At 40.8% G+C, this 21024-nt stretch overlaps 1 protein-coding gene across 2 annotated transcripts; it reads right to left on the bottom strand.

Annotated features, from left to right (window-relative positions):
- Nucleotides 1–159: 159 nt before the first annotated feature.
- On the bottom strand, nucleotides 160–20280 carry nkpd1 (NTPase, KAP family P-loop domain containing 1). Of its 2 annotated transcripts, XM_033618387.2 has the most exons (6): nucleotides 20170–20280; nucleotides 19346–19412; nucleotides 15922–16038; nucleotides 9908–10236; nucleotides 3672–5141; nucleotides 160–2578 (listed from the first exon to the last, which is right to left on the bottom strand). In XM_033618387.2, the coding sequence occupies exons 2-6, from the start codon at nucleotides 19362–19364 to the stop codon at nucleotides 2291–2293; spliced, it is 2223 nt and encodes a 740-aa protein (XP_033474278.2). In that variant the 5' UTR covers nucleotides 19365–19412; nucleotides 20170–20280; the 3' UTR covers nucleotides 160–2290. The 2 variants fall into 2 exon arrangements, with proteins under 2 accessions (XP_033474278.2, XP_078030766.1); XM_078174640.1 differs by lacking the exon at nucleotides 15922–16038.
- Between the last annotated feature and the right edge of the window lie 744 nt (nucleotides 20281–21024).

A 21024-nucleotide genomic window follows, 5' to 3' on the forward strand; every position in this document is an offset into this window, starting at 1 on the left:
CTTTCCGAGGGAGATAGTTCAAAGGAATCCAGATGAAGTGAACCTTCAGCTGATTATTTAACATGAGAACACTTTGATGTAAAAATAACATTAATGAGTCAGCACATTGCGTCGGCTGTTTGTAAACTGGCAAATGTATTAAGAAAGACGGAGAAGTGCTTGGATGAGCATTTTTATTATGGGACACTTGCACATGCATTTCATTTGTCAGAATTTACATGTTTTTGATTTGCATGAAATGGAGGGTTACAGTTTAGTGCAGCACATGTACAGTATTAATAAGTTATTATTTTCTTCTGAAGGATCAATTAAATATTTGCAAACACATTATAGTGAATTTCAATCGATGAAATACCAGATACACCTTTGTAAAGGCATCAAAGGGACTCCCACAACCTGAACATGCAGTTGAAATTCTTTGACTAAGGCTTTTGAAACTTGCAGCATGCATTCACATCACAGGCACATCACACACCTTTAATAAACATTCACTAATTCCAGAACAAAGTAACAGTAAAACTTACAGCCCAACCAAAATGTGAAAAAAAACTATGAGAAGAAATCAAAAACATGCAACAAGTACAATCATAAAATCAAGTTGAAATTTTGTTCATGAAAGAGCCTCCTGTTGACTCTCACAGTGAATTAAACTCTGAGTCACTGATGAAACACCCCTCAATTTAAGATACATATCTTCGTTCACATGCAAAGGATGATTGAAAGACGTTACACGTTTTAATACATTTCAATTAGTATTGATAATGACTTTAAAAGAAATATTAACACAGTCGTTGGTCTTTTTTTCAGGTAGCATGTTAGACAGCTTATTATCCTCCCGATCCTCTTTAATTTTCCACCTTCCCTTAATTGACACATCGACAGGAAAAAATGAAGTGTTGTCTCACAAGAGGCCTTTGTGTTATGAGTGATATTACAAATACCTCCATTATATTCAAGTGTCACAGTGCAGCTGTCAAAGTGTGACAGTGAGCTAGCATGCACAATACCAGGGCCCTGAGACTGAAGCAGCTAAATGACATGCCGAAATGTTGCTGTAAAAAAAAAAAAATTACAGGATAATGTGATCCATGCAAAACACAAACCCACAATCAGGGCAACTAAGGCTGATACACATAATTAGACATTTGGGTATGACTTACAGCTGTCGTTGTTGGGTTTGTCTCCCTTAAAGGTGCTGTATGTAAGAATGTGGCCAAAGCGGTTACTGCACTCAGATTCAAAATACTGCCGCGAGTTGTGTCCGTCCCCCCTCCCCTACAGATTCGAGGTTGCTGGACAGTGGCACGCTGGAGACTGATTTGTTTGCCCACGGGCCGTGGCAGGGCCGCGTCACCGCGTCCTTGATCTTCGGTTTTCCAGCGGACCGTTTGAACAAGTCCGGCTTCTCTGCTGCTAATGCTGCAGCTGGGATGCAGCTGAGGAGGAGCTGGCTGCTAATGCTATGTACCAGGACACTGCTAATGCTGCTTGCCGTGCTGCTAACGTTTGTTTCTCAAAAAAATCAGTCGGGTCGATGACCCACCTGCACATGGGTTACAATGTATATTCGAAAATGAATAACAGGTGAAAATATTCGAAATGTCCATCCCCATCTAGCTCTGATGCTAGTTAGCCAACTTTGGCTAAAGCTTAATGTTACCTGTTGAGGAGAAGAAAAGCCACTTTGACATCCGATTTCAAATTCTTCTCCGCTTTCAACCGTCTCCACCGTTCAAAAGCATCTCCTATATAGACCCTCGCTTTGCCTCGAGTTTTGTCTTGGCGTTTTTGGGAATCATAACAAGGTTGTTTGGGTTTAGTCGCACCATCAGCCATTGTAGCTCAGTCATAACTGTAACTGAAGCTGAAACTCTACTGACTGCGTGACTGGTAGACGGCGGTGGGTGGCAAAACAGGCCAAAACACAAATTCAAAACATAAACATGATTTGATTTTTTTTTTTAAAATGCGAATATTTTGGCTGTACTATTGTTGTCGGTGAGATCAGTATGTTATATGAACATTATTCCTTAGTCTCTGTGACATATTAGGATGATTTTACGACAATTTGCTTTAGATTTCTTACATATAGCTCCTTTAAGTTAAGCTATGTACGTGATAGTTATTTGACATGGTTGCAGGAGATTAAATATTTTCTAAGCAGCAACAAGAGTTTATAACAAGCTCCTTCACACTCTGCACAAGCTGTGTATTGTTACTACAAAGATTGTTAACAAATGTTAGATCATATTTTTAGGGATAACGCACTTACTGGAAGTGGATTGGATTCTTACATGTGGCTGTTAACTAGATTGGGGTTACTCATGTAGTGATGTCGAACATGGAGGGGAGTTGCTGACAGCTGAGGCTGAGAGGGGGTCGGTGACATGTTCCTGTATTGTGGTCGGAGACGTGTTGGTAAACCCAGGAAGTGAAGTCTGAAAGTTGCCCATTCACCAAAGGTCATATCTAGGAGGGCTTTAAGGTCATCTGCATCACCGAAGACCAGTGCTGAACCGTGGAGGTCATTGCTTCTCACAATATCACTATACTTACTGGGGAATTCCATTCTCTCCAACTAGGACAAAGAAGAAAATGTAAGCATTATAAACATAGAGGAGAAATATGATTTAGTTCCTTATCTTTCCTGATAGGACTGAATTTGTCTTTTTCTTTTGCACCTGTGAGAGAGTCCAGGCATAGTTTTGATATCATGTGAGGTGAATAAACACAATTCAATGTATTTACATTCAGTGTATGCATCTCTTTACAGTAATTTTCATTGTAAGTGGCGGGGTCCGCCATTCCTGTGCTTCATCAAAATTGGATACCTATGCACAAGGGATTCACAGGAAAAGATGTGGCATGTAATTCAGCTTTAATGTTTGTAAATTTATCTCACTGATAACTGACTGCTAACTGCTCATACACCCATGTCCACATCTGCAGCTGTATTAAAGCTGTAGTTGGTAACTTTTATAAAAAAAAATAATTTTTTCATATTTTTTTCATAACTGTCACTATATTCACACAGATATAAATGCTACAGACAATCTGTGAAAAAAAGCATACTCCTCAACCTACTCTGTTGCCTTGTAACGCTTTTAATAGCCTTGTTGCATGTGAATGAGAACAACCAATCAGAGCCGAGGAGGTTGTGTTCTCATTTTACAGCTAAACAGTACACTGAAATAAGTTCCTGAAAACATTTTAGGCAATATAGTAACACAATCTTGACTCAATCAGTGCTGCTTAGTTCGACAGTTTGACTAATAGCTGCTTTAAAGACTTTTTGGCTCTGATTGGCTGTTTTTGGATGCACTGCTGTGATTCTAGTGAATGCCATTAGAGGCAGTAGGAAGAAGAGGAGGGATGTGATTTATTTTTTACAAACCGTCTCGTGTACTTTTTCAGAATATAGTGACAGTTTCAGCAGATATGATGCAAACAAGTATTTGACTGACATCTTCATTCAAACAACGTGAATTTGTTTGGCTGAACTTTAAACAGATACACCAGTTGTTCTACTGTAGTATTTCTGATTAAGTAGCTGCTCAGGAAGTGTTGCACTGCAATTTGCTACCACGGGTAACCATTGGTGTTGTCAGATCAACCAGAATTGAAATCTTAAAGTTGTTTAAATAACTTTAAAGAAGTACGGTCTATCTTACCTCTTTGCACACATCCTCTGTGTTCATTTTGATGATGGTTGTGATTGGCAGAGGAGCTAGGTCCCTCATCCAACCAGAATCTTTCAGCCTGGCTGTCCCTCTGATGTAAGCCAGCTCCTTCCTCATTGAATAGTCCAGGTTCACCATGGCCACTTCATATGTCTTCAAGTCTTTTACAGTGAATTGGAAATCTACCATGAGAAGTCTTTCAAACATCTCAGGATCTCCATCCTGCTCGAGGAGGTCCTCGATATGTCCGCTCATCACATACAGCTCTGCCCTGGACTCACTGAAGACTTTCCACAAGGTCTTTGAATCATCAGCATTGGCTTCATTGATACCATCAGTACCTGCTCTCTGCTGAGTGTCTTCCACGCACTGGATGATCCAGCTGAGGCGGCAAGGCCACTGATTGGCCAGGATCACCCATGCTGCAATGTATTCTGGTTCAGGAAGCTCTTGCTTCAAGGCCTTCAAGATTATCACAGTTACTCGAATGGAGTTGATCGCCCTCCTCATAGACATGGCATCCTCTACCATATACTTGCTCAGCTTTGTATTGTTGCTGGTCAGGATGCTCCTAACCAGATTCTCTACCTCCTCCTCGTTTACATCCACTGCTAGTGCAGTTTTAGGCTTATCCATCAGTGGATATGCCTCTTTAGTTCCATGTGCAATCTCCACTCCAAATAAATCTGAGGAAGATGTCTTTACAAGGCTCCCAGTTCTATGTTTAAGTACATTCATGCTTATGTTCCGAGGGGTTTTTGAACTGCTAGTGAGGCTTTGAAATAAACTCTGTTTTGAATCATCGCACAGTGGTGGGACTGTGAAGGCCAGAGTCACGATTTGGTTCAACAGTGCATAAGCTCTGTCTTGTTTGCTGAAGCAGCCATCTGCAAAGTTCACTTTCTGCACAACAATATCTGGGTTGACGGCCAGAATGGAAATATACGGACTTTCCTCTTCTGAAAGCAGAATGTTGACTGCATCCAGAACTGCAACCATTTTCTTGGGGGGGCAGCGGTCCAGATTGGTGATCTTCAGTACCACACGGATCCTCCTCCTCTCAAACACCTCCATAAACTGGATAAATCGAGACAGAAACCACATTTCTTTCCTCACTTGGTTCATGAAGCCCAGTTGGCAGCTTACCTTCTCATTGTCCATCCCCTTCGTGATGTTCAGATCCAGGTTTACGATGAGGTTCTTAGCCATCATAAAAACAAACCTCAGTGCGGATGCTGCAGGGACTCCTAACACGGCAATGAGCAGGCCATGCAGCACATCTGTTTGGCCTTTTGAAGAAGTCACTGTCCCGTTTGTTTGGATCTCTTGTTGGGGAACGATAACAGTCAAAAAGAATATCAGGATGAAAACTGGTATCGCAATAATGGACAGGACAAAAAACCACAGAGGGCAGCAGCAGATCTTTTTGGACCGCCAATGGTTAGGACCATCCTCCACTATCTGAATTTTAAAAACAAAACATAAAGCAAACGAGAAGCAAGTTAGATGCCAAGGCTGTGTTTTTAGTCTCATTCTCTATAGATAGCAATGCCAGTCCCCAATTTGTTGATTGGTCCACAACTTTGGTACGGACTGAAATGTCAGTAACAACTATTAGATAATTGGCGATGATTCTGGCAAAGTATTTTATCCATAAATGTAAGTTTAGCAATAAAAAAGCTCATATTGGTGTATTTCTGAATGATATTAATCACTAAATGAAACTGCTCTGTGATTCGACGAAAAAAAAGGCTATTAAGACACTCTTTGTACAGTATGTTATCCCCCTGGATGTTTGTATACTATCAACTGTATACTGAGTCATTTTTACAGTGTTGTTTAAATAGGGACTGATTAAAAAAATAATAATATGGCAGCTGGCTAGTAACAAACTAGCCAGCCGCTAGTTTAACAGTTAGCTAAAATATGTTTCTTAAAACATTTGAGGTGGAAAATAGGCAACATAATCCTGGTTCATTTTTTGTCAACACTGCTTAGTTTGATTTCAGTATTTTTCGGCCTCCATTTTCACAATACAGGAAACGGTATGGCGCCCACTTCCTATTTACAAATGGTGGTATTACGGCCAAACAGAGCACTAAAATATGTTTCTGAAAACATCTGAGGCGAGAAATAGGCAACACAGTAACATAATCCTGGTTCATCTTTTGTCAGCACTGCTTATTTTTACTGTTTGATCTCAGTCTTTCCGTTTTTACAATACAGGAAACAGTATGGCGCCCGCTTCCTGTTCACAAGTTGTCGTATTACGGCCAAACAGTGCACTAAAATATGTTTCTGAAAACATTTGAGGTGAGAAATAGGCAACGCAGTAACATAATCCTGGTTCATCTTTTGTCAGCACTGCTTATTTTTACGGTTTGATCTCAGTATTTCTGTTTTTACAATACAGGAAACAGTATGGCGCCCGCTTCCTGTTTATAAATAGTCATATTACAGCCAAAAAGAGCACTAAAATATGTTTCTGAGGACATGTTAGGCGAGAAATAAGTGTTATAGTAACATAATCTTGGTACATATTTGATCACCACTGCCAATTTTTACTGTTTAATCTGAGTTTGGTATGAGTTTGACAAAAAAAGAGGGGCGGGTGTCTCTCTTGATTCGTCTATACTCTCTGTGTCGCTGATGGTGATTTGTCCAGCGTGTCTTTTACATTTACTGAGCAGCGTCACCTTAGATGAGGTGTGTGAGTACTTTCTGCTGATTTTAGACAACAATTCCTGACAGAGAGACTGGGACTGGTTTTAGTGGGACAGAGAGAGGCCGAGTGGATGCTGTGAGGATGAACGACCGGAGTTGAAGCTTGTGCAAACTGAGGAGAACAGGTGACACACAGCATGACATCTGCCAGGTGAGCAGCAGCACACTCATTCAAAGTATGTCAGAGCCTTTACGATTGTAAGACGCCTCTAACTCTCGAGCCACCGTTTGTGCAAAAACTCTGCAGCTCTCGCCTGCCTCAGGGATGTTTTATTCTGCTGTTGATTCCACAGATTCTGCATTAAGTATCACTTTTAATTTATGATGCTTCATATTTCTTTTTGCACCCGCCGAGGTGTCTGTAGCTCTTTTCTGTTGTCGGCCACGTTTGTATTATTGTCTGGGTGATAATTAGCTGTGTGCAAAGGCTGCAAAGTGTTCTCTACAGAACATGCCTGTAGCTTTGGACAGAGGGGCTCTGTGGTGTGATGTGTGTGTTGACAACTTTTTTTAGCTATATGATTTAATAGGTCCGTCTTATAACATCATCATATCATACACCCCCCCCTCCCCCTTTTCCCCTTTGAAATGTAATGCAGTAACCAAGGCTGGGCAATATATCACTATATCTCAATATCATGATATGTGACTAAATATTGTCTCAGATTTTGGTAGGGCTGCCCCCTAATGGTCGACCAAAAGTTTGTCCATTGTCCAGGCCATTAGTCAGCAAGATTTAATTGGTCACTTAGTCGCAGAAAAACAAACAAACCTGAAACTCTATTAGGAGCTGCGCCTTGTCAAAACAAATCAAAACCTATATGACTGGACCATGTGGGAATTTAATTTGAAAGGACAGACACAGGAAGAGGCCACGCTCAGCAGTCAGACAAGAGTCATGTTACAAACCAATCATAGCTGACAGATATATTTCCCTTCTTCCATAAATATTTAGTCTGATAAACATGGAAAAGTTGATCATGTTAGTGCAGGGCTACCCAGAGCTTTACATCTGTCCCACAGTCAATAGGCCTACACACTTAAAAACAGCGGCTGGAAGAAGATCAGCCCTGCACTCAGGATTTCATGTAAATAGGCTATAAGGTGCTTGCTAGGGTTGCTTAGCAAGCTGGCACAGAAAAGGCGCAAGAGTAACATCCAGTGCCTGACCTCACATTTTCCAAGCAGTTAAGGATGCAGAATGTGTACGGTCCCTAATTTCCAGGGCTGGTACCTGCGGTTATTCCACAGGCTAGTTAATAACACGTTGGGCAGGAAATCCAAAGTGTGGGATCGTTTTGAGAAGGTGAAGGACGAACCCAAGGTGATATGTAAACTCTACAGCTGTTTGGCGTTTGCCTATCATTCTTCGACTACAAACATGATACAGTACAGGCCAAAAGTTTGGACACACCTTCTCATTCAATGCGTTTTCTTTATTTTCATGACTATTTACATTGTAGATTCTCACTGAAGGCATCAAAACTATGAATGAACACATGTGGAGTTATGTACTTAACAAAAAAAGGTGAAATAACTGAAAACATGTTTTATATTCTAGTTTCTTCAAAATAGCCACCCTTTGCTCTGATTACTGCTTTGCACACTCTTGGCATTCTCTCCATGAGCTTCAAGAGGTAGTCACCTGAAATGGTTTTCACTTCACAGGTGTGCCTTATCAGGGTTAATTAGTGGAATTTCTTGCTTTATCAATGGGGTTGGGACCATCAGTTGTGTTGTGCAGAAGTCAGGTTAATACACAGCCGACAGCCCTATTGGACAACTGTTAAAATTCATATTATGGCAAGAACCAATCAGCTAACTAAAGAAAAACGAGTGGCCATCATTACTTTAAGAAATGAAGGTCAGTCAGTCCGGAAAATTGCAAAAACTTTAAATGTGTCCCCAAGTGGAGTCGCAAAAACCATCAAGCGCTACAACGAAACTGGCACACATGAGGACCGACCCAGGAAAGGAAGACCAAGAGTCACCTCTGCTTCTGAGGATAAGTTCATCCGAGTCACCAGCCTCAGAAATCGCAAGTTAACAGCAGCTCAGATCAGAGACCAGATGAATGCCACACAGAGTTCTAGCAGCAGACCCATCTCTAGAACAACTGTTAAGAGGAGACTGCGCCAATCAGGCCTTCATGGTCAAATAGCTGCTAGGAAACCACTGCTAAGGAGAGGCAACAAGCAGAAGAGATTTGTTTGGGCCAAGAAACACAAGGAATGGACATTAGACCAGTGGAAATCTGTGCTTTGGTCTGATGAGTCCAAATTTGAGATCTTTGGTTCCAACCGCCGTGTCTTTGTGAGACGCAGAAAAGGTGAACGGATGGATTCCACATGCCTGGTTCCCACTGTGAAGCATGGAGGAGGAGGTGTGATGGTGTGGGGGTGTTTTGCTGGTGACACTGTTGGGGATTTATTCAAAATTGAAGGCACACTGAACCAGCATGGCTACCACAGCATCCTGCAGCGACATGCCATCCCATCCGGTTTGCGTTTAGTTGGACGATCATTTATTTTTCAACAGGACAATGACCCCAAATACACCTCCAGGCTGTGTAAGGGCTATTTGACCAAGAAGGAGAGTGATGGAGTGCTGCGGCAGATGACCTGGCCTCCACAGTCACCGGACCTGAACCCAATCGAGATGGTTTGGGGTGAGCTGGACCGCAGAGTGAAGGCAAAGGGGCCAACAAGTGCTAAACACCTCTGGGAACTCCTTCAAGACTGTTGGAAAACCATTTCAGGTGACTACCTCTTGAAGCTCATGGAGAGAATGCCAAGAGTGTGCAAAGCAGTAATCAGAGCAAAGGGTGGCTATTTTGAAGAAACTAGAATATAAAACATGTTTTCAGTTATTTCACCTTTTTTTGTTAAGTACATAACTCCACATGTGTTCATTCATAGTTTTGATGCCTTCAGTGAGAATCTACAACGTAAATAGTCATGAAAATAAAGAAAATGCATTGAATGAGAAGGTGTGTCCAAACTTTTGGCCTGTACTGTATATCATCTGAAACATGGAAGTAGCTACATGCCCATTAGCCGACAGCGTAAACACGTGGGCGACTAGTCGACTCGTGGCCCTAAATGATGACTATTGGTCGACTAGGAAAATTCTTAGTTGGGGCAACCCTGACCTATTAGTCATTTTATCTACATTACTGATTATTTATCAAAAATATAATTGTTGATAATTGTTAGAATTGTATAATATAAATGTTGTTAATATTTTGTGAAAGCACAAATAATCAACCCTACAATATTGTCACAATATTGATGTCGAGGTATTTGGTCAAAAATATTGTAATATTTGATTTTCTCCATGTAGCCCAGCCCTAGCAGTGACGGTTATTCAGAGTACATTTTCACTGATCTACTTTTTACCTTTATCGCAGTACATATTTACACGAGTAACTGTGCTTTTACTTGAATTAAAATATTGCACTAACATGACTTAATAACTAAGAAAAGTTAAAGCAATTCACAAACCTTCTTCTTGACTTCGTCTTCCTCGTCATATTGAGCCACACGGTAGACGACAAGCTGTAACTTCCCAAAGTTTATCTGCATTGCTTGAAGCAGCCGTATGGCCAAGCCGGCCCAAAGCAGGTCACTGCCTGCAAAATGCCAGGCACTAAACTGTACATAAATGAACCTGATGTTACGGTGGTGCTGGTTCTCCTTTGTCCAAATGGGGTTGTAGAAGAGCATTCGGCCAATGAGTGCGAGAAAGCCAGAAAATGAAGGCGGGACTGGGCGAGGTCTGTATCTTCCTTTGCTTTCCCGCTCTATCCTTAATGATTCCTGCTTCGTGCACGCTGAGGAGACACAAAACATTGATGAAATTTACATTTGGGATACAGTATTTAGCTGGTTGGGGTACATGTAAGGATAAACAATTTCAATAAAGGTAGAGAGACATCAAGACAGGTAAAACAACATGTCGTTGGCTTGGACTTATGTCCTTTGCTTAATTTATTCGGCTCTCACCAATGCTGATAATATGTCCTGTAGGGCTGACCCAAAAAATTCGAAGCTTCAAAGCTTCGTTTGATGGCACGGAATTCGATTGAAAAAAAAATTGAAGCTTCGGCGCTTTTTTCCCCATTTTTTGGGGGGAGGCCTTAAACGCAACACTAACCCCCACCAGTCCAATACTGACAACGAGCGCACTCAGAGCTGGCAGACATGTCCAAAAGGTCATCAGATGTGTGGTTGCACTTTAAAATATGCCCCGAAAACCCCCAGAAAGCAGAGTGCCAGATTTGCCAAAAGCAATTGGCATATCACAACTCACTTGAAAAACGTAAGTAGTGACTAGGAGGCCTAATATGCATTTTCCAGTTCCACCGGTCTGCTCTGAGTCTGGTGTCAGAGACACTTCTGATGCTCTGAGTTGTGCATCTGTTTGATTGTGCTGCAGTGTGCGCCGAGGGTTTTAATTTAGTGTTCAATCAAAAGTTAAAGACTACTTATCACCGACCATTAGTGTTTTTTCGTTTGTGAATATTTTTATCGTAATTCTAGTGTTGGAAGAAACTACGTTTTCGGCATATTTTTAAAATTTTTTAACCCCCCCCCCCCCCCCACCCCCCACCCTGTTGTCGAATGCTTCGAATTAAATTCGTTCTGAGCTCCGAAGCTTTGAATGTCCATAAATGGATTCGAAGGTCAGCCCTAATGTCCTGGCCATGGCGCTAAACCCAAAACTTTCCAGGGAACATTAAAACCCTGACCTTTCTGCAGAAATACTTAGGCCTATTTCATATTCAAATGACTGCTTTTTCAATCAATCAAGTCACAGCAACCAGCATGATAATATATGTAGAGTAGGTGAATGACTATCTGGCTTGCAATCCTTTTAAAGCTTTATTATTGTATGGACACGTGTGAACATCAAGCCTGGTCCAGCCCTCTGCCAAGGTTGAAAAAAAAATCATTACGACAGCCCTATACTGCGAGACCTTCTGGGTAACACAAAGAAACAACCTTACACTTGTCTTTTCAATCGGAGCCCTTCACTAGAGTAGCACATGCTCCATTCACTCTGTTCAATGTCACTCGTCTTTAAAATAGAAACCTGTATTTTCACATTTGAGTCTTCACATATTTAGTGTCCAAGGTGACCGTGTACTCGCTTGTGGAATTCTGATGTCTCCTACTCTGTGATTTATTGTTGTTTTGTGTATTTCTCTTTCAAATATGTGCTTTTTATCCTTAAAGTTCAAGGTGGCACTTGTTTTTCGTTTATGAAAATTAGTGTAAATGGTACGGAGTGTGGTTGTTTGGACAGAGTATTATGTAGAACCTCTGAAAAGAGCACACTGTTTGTTTAAGACAAACCCATGTGATTAACATTGTTTACTATACATCCTATACGACATAAATGTGTTTGGCCTACTATATGAGGTGTGTGATGGGAACACACCTTGAGCTGGGATATAAACTACAGTGCATTCAAAAAGTATTCCTCCAAAATGACAAAGTAAAAGCAGAATATTGTAATTTTTTTGCGACACTCAGGTGCCTCCCATTTCTCTTGATCACCTTAGAGATGTTTCCACACCTTGGTTGGAGTCCACCCGTCTATGTATGTCTATATATGGTCTCACAGCTGATAATGCAGATCAGAGCAAAAAGCAAGCCATGAGGTTGAAGGAACTGCCTGCAGCGTTCAGAGACAGGATTGCGTCGAGGCACAGATGTGAGGAAGGCTACAAAAAAAAAAAAAAATCATCTGCTGCATTGAAGGTTCCCATGAGCACAGTGTCACAATGGAAGAAGCGTGGAACAACTGAGCTATTGTGGCAGGAAAGTCCTTTGTAAGAGAGGTGACCAAGAACCTGATGGTCACTCTGGCTGAGCTCCATTGATTTTATGTAGCGACAGGGAGAGACTTCCAGAACCCCACTGATCTGGGGTTTATGAAAATAGCTACATGGAAGCTTTTCCTCTGTGAAAGACGCATGAAAGCCGGGCTTGGAGTTTGCAAAAAACACCTTAAGGACTCTTAGACTCTGAGAAACAAGATTCTTTGATCTGATGAAACCAAGGTTGAACAGTTTGGCCTCGGTTCTAAGTGCCAACGTCTGGAGGAAGAACACTCGAGGTTGTAATTGCTGCCAAAGGTGCTTCCACTAAGTACAGAGTTAGAAGTCTAAATACATTTGGCTGGACATTGAATCATCTTCATCGAAATGCAGATTTCAAGATTTATTATTTTTTGAAGTATTTTAAAAACATAAGCTATAACAGTGCCAATCCGATAACAGTCAATGCTTTGAAAGCATGACGATCAACCTGCTGTTTGGAGATGAGGTTCAAATCAACTTCCATATTTACCCCAATAGTTAACAATCCTGAATTTTTGCCAGGAACATTGGATCCTGCCCTCTGTCAGTTGGAATACAAAGGTATGATCAAACTGGGAGACTTACTTTTTCAAGTAATAAAGAAGTACCATCTCACAGAACAAGATTTTTAGGGCATCATCTTACGGAGACCACTAGATCATCTTGAGATATCTGCTATTGAGGAAACGCTGTTTCAACAACCAGGGAGGGTGACTCTCAGTTTGTCTTATGACATAATGTGCGGCATGTCTCCTACTAATACACAGGGGATTAAAGGTGTGTGGGAGAAAGAATTGTCAGTAACCCCTTAAGAGGAGACAGGAGGGTTTTTGGAGTTACACCCAAAAGATATCCATCTGTACTTGAACAAATGTTCAGAATCATACAGAGAATACATATAATCCCAGGCATTCTTTTAACCCCTTTCTTTTGTGTCTGTGTTTGTAAAAATGTAAAACCGAAATAGGTACCATAACCCATTGCCTTTGGTCATGTCGTAAATTTCAGAAGTATTGGTCTGAAATGCTACGTGATAGAAAGAGATTTAGTAATGGATCCAAGCCCTTGATTCTGGGCATCCCAAGTAGAAATATAACTACTGTAGGTAGCAAAGAGGTATTTAACATTCTTACTTTTGCTCCTAGAATAACATGTATTATAATGGTAATTATAATTATATGGACTAGTGATAAGGTACATCTGTTAAGGGTTGGTGTAAAATTATATTTGAGCTGATTCATTTGGAATATCTTACTCGAAGCAGACGAGTTCTACAAAGTCTGGCAGCTCTATTTGAAATATCTTCGACCTGATTCTTCTTCAGTCATTTTATAAAGAGTTTTCTGAACCTGCGACTTACCTGCAACATAAACTGCCTTCTGTAGCTTCCTGTGTATGTTTGTTAATCTGAGCTGTTTTTATGCTGTTATGTGTTTTCGACATCTCAAGAATGCCACAGGGAAATAAATTCAAATTTGGCACAATATTTATTTGGACTCAAGGATGAACTGATTCAGTTTGGGTGGTCAAAAGTCGAGATCGTTGTGACCTCGCACCTGTTTCACTCTCATATCTCAGTAAGGCCTTGAGGGAATTTCCTCAAATTTGGCACAAACGCCCACTTGGACACAATGATGAGTCGGTTTTGGTAGAGGTCAAAGGTTAAGGTCAGTGTGACCTCAGACAACATGTTTTTGGCCATATCTCAAGAGTGATGAATGTTCAGCTTCACTGTGGCATCATCATGTTCTGCAAAAACACTTTTCTGCCCACTATTTAACGCCGTAACTCAGGAACAGAAGAGAAGACATTTGGTCAGAAACTAAACTGGTGACGCTAATCTCAGGTGTCTACCTTGGGTGCTGATCTTCTGTACTGCTGGGTTGAAGATGTGTGTGAATGATCCATGTTTTAGAACAGTGGTTCCCATTCTCAGAACCCATCAGCTGTATTCGACATCTGACTTCCGGCAGACGGCGATACAGCCTCTGGGGGCAGACCCCCGATTTTTTGGCATTCTGGTTCGATTTGGGCGAAGGAGGCGAATTTCCGTTTCCAACTTCCGTTTATATATAAGTAAATATGCTGAACCATTGCGATGGATTCAGAGTTTGCAGTGACGCCAATTATATTCAGCCTTGTTAGTTCACTGCAAGGACCGTTTAACCTGGCAACAACTGCAGTCGGCTCAAATGTGATTGGTCAATATCACGCGGACTACAAACAGCCTACAACCGGAAACCAGGGCTCATCCACTCTTCTTCCGGAGGCAAGATCTCCGGGGTTTGCCTACAGACTCTACATTCATTGAATGTAGAGTCTGTATAGGGAATACAGTGGTTCCCAGCTGGTCCAGCCACAGGGTCCAGATTTCTCCTTAGTCATTAGTTCAAGGTCCAAGGAGTTTAATATATTCAGCATTGTACTTGCTTTTGGCCATGTCATTGAGCTAGTTTGCTGTCTCTCGCAAGTAGCTGTCCATTAATCACTCACTCTACAGCAGGAAGTGTGTTTTTTACAAACTTGAAATGTTCCTGAGTCACTTGTGGTCCTCTCAGAATGGACCCTTGACCCACTTTTGGACCGCGACCCATCAGTTGGGAGCCACTGTTTTAGAATGTGTAGCTACATCCATATTTGAAGCATTGTCAACGGCCATGACTACATATGAGTCTGGACAGACATGGATGTAAACTGTTGTTGCAGTTTGATGCGGAGGCAAACAACCATGAGGTGGTTATTCCAGTTATTTGTTTGTTTCTGACATTAGTGCTTTTGTTTGTCCAATTATAATTGTTCAGAAGCCGTCAGGTGCACTGCAGACAACATCCTGTTGCCCGTACTCTCACTCCATAGCCGCAAACGAGCACCTACTATTTCAGTACTAGACCTCCACCTTAGAGTTTTGAAATACCCAAGAACAACATTTGATCTGGACTCGAGGTAGGATTGGATGACTGAATCCATATCCCAATTTGTGGATCAGGATCGTATCTCTTGGTTCTGAAACCCCTTTTTTTGCTTTGTCATTATAGAGTATTGTGTAGATTGATGAGAGGGGGAAATGAATTAAAATGATTTGTGCATAAAGCTGGAGCATGACAAAATGTGAAACGGTGACAGGCCTCTAATACTTTCCAAATGCACTGTGCTGTATGTGCAACGTGAGAGTTATGGTATGTGTACTTAAGGACACAGAGACCCCCTGGAGGCGTGCAGAGCAGAAATACAACATCCACTTTTCAATCAGTCAGTTGTGGAAAAAGTCATTAGAGCGTGAGCCAGCTCTGAGGTGGTGCACAGCTCATTCACATGCCAACAGGTAGCTCTGATTTTCTGACTGCAGTGGCAAAGTCCATGCAAGAATTAACACATGCTGTCACAGCATTTTTTCATCAACAGGTGCAGTTTCTACAGTTAACATACTATTGTTTCACACACTTCAGTCATGTTTAAAGTGGACACTTCTAATCAGGCACTGTCCGCTCTTACATTTAGTGCCAACATATGAATTTTTAAGACCTTATAATATGCTGTACTTCCAACCCACGTACTGTAGACACTGTCATCAGGCTTTAAGTGGTCTATTAAAGCAGGTCTCATCCAGCAGACAAATGAGATGACATGTTGGGGGACGGAGTGTTTACGTACCTTCCATTTGTTCGAGGATCATGTTAATTCGATTCTGACATGAAGAGTAGAGGCCTACAGTTGCAGGCGACAAAACTTTTGTCAGCGTCTTTGACAGCGCATATGCGTAAATATTATCTGAAAGGAGATTGAAAACCAAAAAAAACAAGACAATGGAATGGATTATTAGTTTTACATGTTGCGTTCAAATAAACATATCTAATATTGATAACCACTGAATCTTTTCCAAGTAAAAACATCACAAGCAGCCGCAAGTTAAAAGATAATTTGACGCACCCGGTCAAAGAATTACTGAGAAAACTGGATCTCTGGATACACTGGAATCATTACTGACAATGTTCTTGATTAGAGGCAAACAGGTTTTTCTTATTTCAGCTCAATAACGCTGAACTTAACTGACATGACAGTGCAAGTGCAAACATGTTCATTTAAGCATTAATAAGGTGAGCATTTACATTTTCAGAGGAAATCAGGGAGTAAAACTTGAGCCCTTGAACATAAGTGGCAAGGGCGCTATTTATCAAATACTCTATAGTGTTTAGCGTATAGGCCATAGCACAGGTTACATTAAACTGTAAACTTAATAGATATATATGTCAATCGCTTTAGAAACAACGCTTGTCATTACATTATTACAAATGAATAAATGATGGCTAGATGACGTCTCACTGGCAACATAAGAGTCGAAACATTAATGAGAAATTAATAGAAAAACAGTTAACTAATCTCTTACAATTATAATGAAATCCTTGTCACCACCCAGCCTAACAACAGCACTCAGCCAATAAAGGTACAGGAACCTGTTAACAGCTGGTTACAGTGTTAAGCAATAATGAGGCCGAAATGCAACGAAATGAAGGGTAGATATAAATATTTCTACAGAAATTGTATGAGCACTTATATTAATATATATCCTCCATGCGGTGTGATCTATGCTAATTAATTAATGACAACCAATTAAAAAGGAAACTGTCAAGGAAGGAGTTTCAAGCAGAACTACAAACCAACCATGACTCCTGGCTCCATTATCATAAAGAGCAGCATAAAGGAAAACAGCAATAATTAAATAAGAAGAATAAGAAAAATAAATTCTTAATGAATGATTGGGGCTTGGTGTTTTGAGGAGGAAGTCGAAAAAGGAGGAGAATAAGGAGCACAGGAGGTTCTGTCAGCTGAACCACTTGGACCATATCTATTTAAAACGTCTTTAATTAAAAATATCTTGTCTTAAATCATCTGTCTCTAATCCATGCGGCACAATAGGCCCTTCTCCCCGGAGGACACTTTGACAGCACAAGTGTAAATAATGAAATTAATGATGGCTGAATTCCATTTAGCTGCTTTGATTTGAGGATTCTTGTATCCTGCATGCTTGCTTACTGACACCGTCACTGAAAGAACTTGAATGAACAGAGTCATCGTCGTGTTATAAGGAACACCCGTGCTTTTCCTACTATGACAAGTCGACACTATAGCTTTAAAAACAGGCCCATGCCTCGGGAGGTTGTTTACCAACTCACAACCTGAGACACCCAGGGCGAGTCACGATCTTGTTGCCAAATGAGAAACCACAGATTGGCTTCACACTATGACTTCAACAATCACCAGGGTTGCATGTAGAGGCTCATTTCAAATTAGAGTGTAACATGCAGTTAACAAGACAAATTTCCAATAATGTTTGTACTTCTTCGAGACCAGTGGTTCTCAAATGGTGTGCCGTGATGTCAGTCCCAGTGTACCGTGGGATTTTGTGATAACCAAACATTATTACTGCAATATTCAACTGGGCCTATACAAAAAGTTATGAATGCATTTTTAATTGACTGTATTAGTATGTTGTGCACCCCCATTTCCTAATAAAGAGGCAAACTCTAGCTAAAAAATAATAATAATAAAGTAAATAGTAAAAAAAGGTCACAGAGAACCGACTTGTTGCCATTCATGTAGGGGACACATTACATTAGCTTATGTTATTTTACATTAATTCTTGTTTAGATGTGTTATCGGTGCTTTGATGTAATTTTAGAATGTTTAAAATGAATTCTTGAATAATTTTGTTCATAAATATTTTACGAGTAGTAGTTTGTTGTCAATTGTTACTTGATATTAGTAAATAAAAACCAACATTTATGCTGTGATATGACTGATAACACATGTTATAGTGGCTGTTGTGCACAGATAAAAATACAGGTGTGCCTTGGGCATAACAAGTTTGAGAACTATTGCTCTAGACAACATAGAGAGGTCTGTGCTATGTTTTTACAAAGACTGATTACCCCATAAGTGACAAACTCATGTTTAAACATGCTCTTATCACCATTGACTGTAATAGTTTACATGTTGATAGAATTCAAAATTCTGTTCTTCAATTCAATATCCGTTCAGTTTTATTTATAAAGCCCAATATCACAAATCACAATTTTTCTCACAGGGCTTTACAGCATACGACATCCCTCTGTCCTTGGACCCTCGCAGCTGATGAGGAAAAACTCCCCAAAAAAAACCCTTTTAACAGGGGAAAAATTGGTAGAAACCTCAGGAAGAGCAACTGAGGAGGGATCCCTCTTCCAGGACGGACAGACGTGCAATAGATGTCGTACAGAACAGATCAACATAATACTGAAATTTGAGATGCAGTTCTGAGATTTACAAAACTACCTCCACCATGACATGAAAATGATGTCCCATGTTTTCATGCACATTGTTTGGCGAGAATTCACAGTAGCTACTGTTTACAACAAAACATTTTTGATGCACTGTGGGCTCCATTTTTTTGATATTTCAAAAACCCGGCTTGATTGTTTGTGCAGGACAGCCCGAAGATGCTGTGCAGAGAGCTGTGTGTCGGCTGAGTGAAAAATATGGGTGGGGTTAGGTTTAATTAGGTTTACAGTTTTTGTAGAAAACAAAGTGAAGGACTTAATAATTCCTGCAGGTCAAAGATATAAACATTTCTCCTCGACTGGGGCCACATTTTGGGGAAAGTTGCAAAGCTGTAGCACATATGGCTGATTTGTTATCAGTTTTTAAAGTTTTAAAATGTAGACGGTTGCTGCAACGTCACCATCAGGACTATAAGCCCCATATTCTAGTTAAGCGTTAGGCATATGACTGGACCTATATGCAAAGTTTGGTTTATTTCCATGCATAGGAAGGCAGATTTCATGATCAGAATAATAACACTAATGATAACAATAATTGGATACCAGCACTATAATAATCACAATATTTCTAATTAATCCAAACGGGCAAAGAAGCAGAGGCCGAAGACGCCATGTGCACATCCTTAATTCAGACATGATAAGCATTTATACTGAATTCATGATAATATTTATTCACAAAATGAAACTGAAAGTGAAAAGCCCTTCTGATCTGAGGGGAGACAGCCGTGCCACATACATGTCATCAACTGTGGATAACTCACCTTTTGTTGCCTTATCCATGATGACTGTGTGGTGGGACGTGCAGCTTTCACAGAAAATCCCTTTGACCTGCGAAGAATGAGAAACAGCAGGAAATTCAGAGCAGGGAGTGGAGCTGTGTGTGTGTGTGTTTTCCCTTTAACGAAAGGATCCTCCTTGCTGTATATGCTTGAGCAGACAATGGTGTTTATAGTCACCAGTGAGAGGAGCTCCAATGCAAAAAGCACCTGACTTGGACACCATACGCTCAGTTTCACTTGAGGATTTGGTGTTAAAAGATGTGTTTGCTTGTGTACTAAACACCTACAGCTAAACGGAAAGTGCCACATGTGGAATGAGCGTCCTTGAGAGTGCTTACGCGGCAAAAGCAGACAGTCACAATTTCTTTTTTTGGAGTGTTGAGTGACAGGCATTTAAGTGAATTGTTTTAAGATGATATCCTGACATTCATGCATGGGTATGCACCCTCTCAGAGTGCAGGCTGTTCTTTTTTTTATGTGCATGGAAATGTCAACAGTTTTGCTGTGTCAATGATTACCTTGCATTACCCTAGTCCCTTTCCCTGCCGGCAACATATTTGCTCTGTGTGTTCTTGCCTGCACATGCCTTAATGGGCTTATAGACACTCTAGACCCAAAAGAAAACAGGGTTACTGACAGACTTTCAGTGTTTCGAAAGTTTAATCTTTAACTTTAATGGCACAACCTGTGATCAGCGTGCACAAAAGAATACATTATCAAAAACCATAAAACTGTAATTACGCTCTGAGCACCTATAAGATAATGACTAATCTAATATAAATGTGTCACCCACAAAACAAGCTTACCTGATTAAGTTCCAAATGTTAGTCCTGATCTTTATTTTGACTCATCTCTGAATCGTCTAATGTACAGAAGCAGCAGACAGACCATGCAGCTAAGGTGTGGTGAGCCTTACGCCCCCAGGACTTGAATGCCGTAAAACTTTACAACACAGATAAGAGAGAGAGGGGGGTGGGGGGGGGGGGGGGAAAGCAACCTGATATTCACCGGCACTGACTGTAGGAGGAACACTTTCCAGGAAGTGAGGTCACATGCAAGATGAAATTATTTCTGAGTGATGGAGCTGTACATTTCTTCCTTTCTACTCTCCCAATCTGTTACACCATACTTCTCCCGCTGCTGCCAATCTTCTCTCTATTCATAGCATCGGAGTGAAGTGGGTAGTTCCTGAAAGCATTACGAAGCAGAAAAATCCCCATTTTCGCGATAGCTTCTGGCATTCGCTGTCCAACTTTTTCAGTCCCTGAAAAAAATCGAACAAATGAGTGATTTTCATGCTGGAGCCTTGGGTCTGCATGATTCATGAACTGAATTCCTAGTTTGGAGTCCCTCAGGTTGGGAATGGCTGGATTGCTCTTCCTGGCCTGAGCTGACGTGCAGAGCAGTTAGGATGCCAAAGCAGCAGCACCAAAGCCCTTTTTTGCCCAGAGCAGGATTTGTTATGACATAACTGGTTAGTCAAGCTTTGACAAACAAGCAAGCGGCCTAATTTCCCTTGGCATTTCCTTGTTCTTGCGTTAGCCTACTTTAACCATCTGGTGTTGCAGTGTACTTCACAACACAAGTCCTTTTCAAGCCACTACAAATAAAGCTTGTGAAGTAAATCATGTCAAAGTGGCTTTTTTTAATACATAAATTCC

This window comes from Epinephelus lanceolatus, chromosome 2 (genome assembly GCF_041903045.1).
Source record: "Epinephelus lanceolatus isolate andai-2023 chromosome 2, ASM4190304v1, whole genome shotgun sequence".
NCBI classification, from domain to species: domain Eukaryota; kingdom Metazoa; phylum Chordata; class Actinopteri; order Perciformes; family Serranidae; genus Epinephelus; species Epinephelus lanceolatus.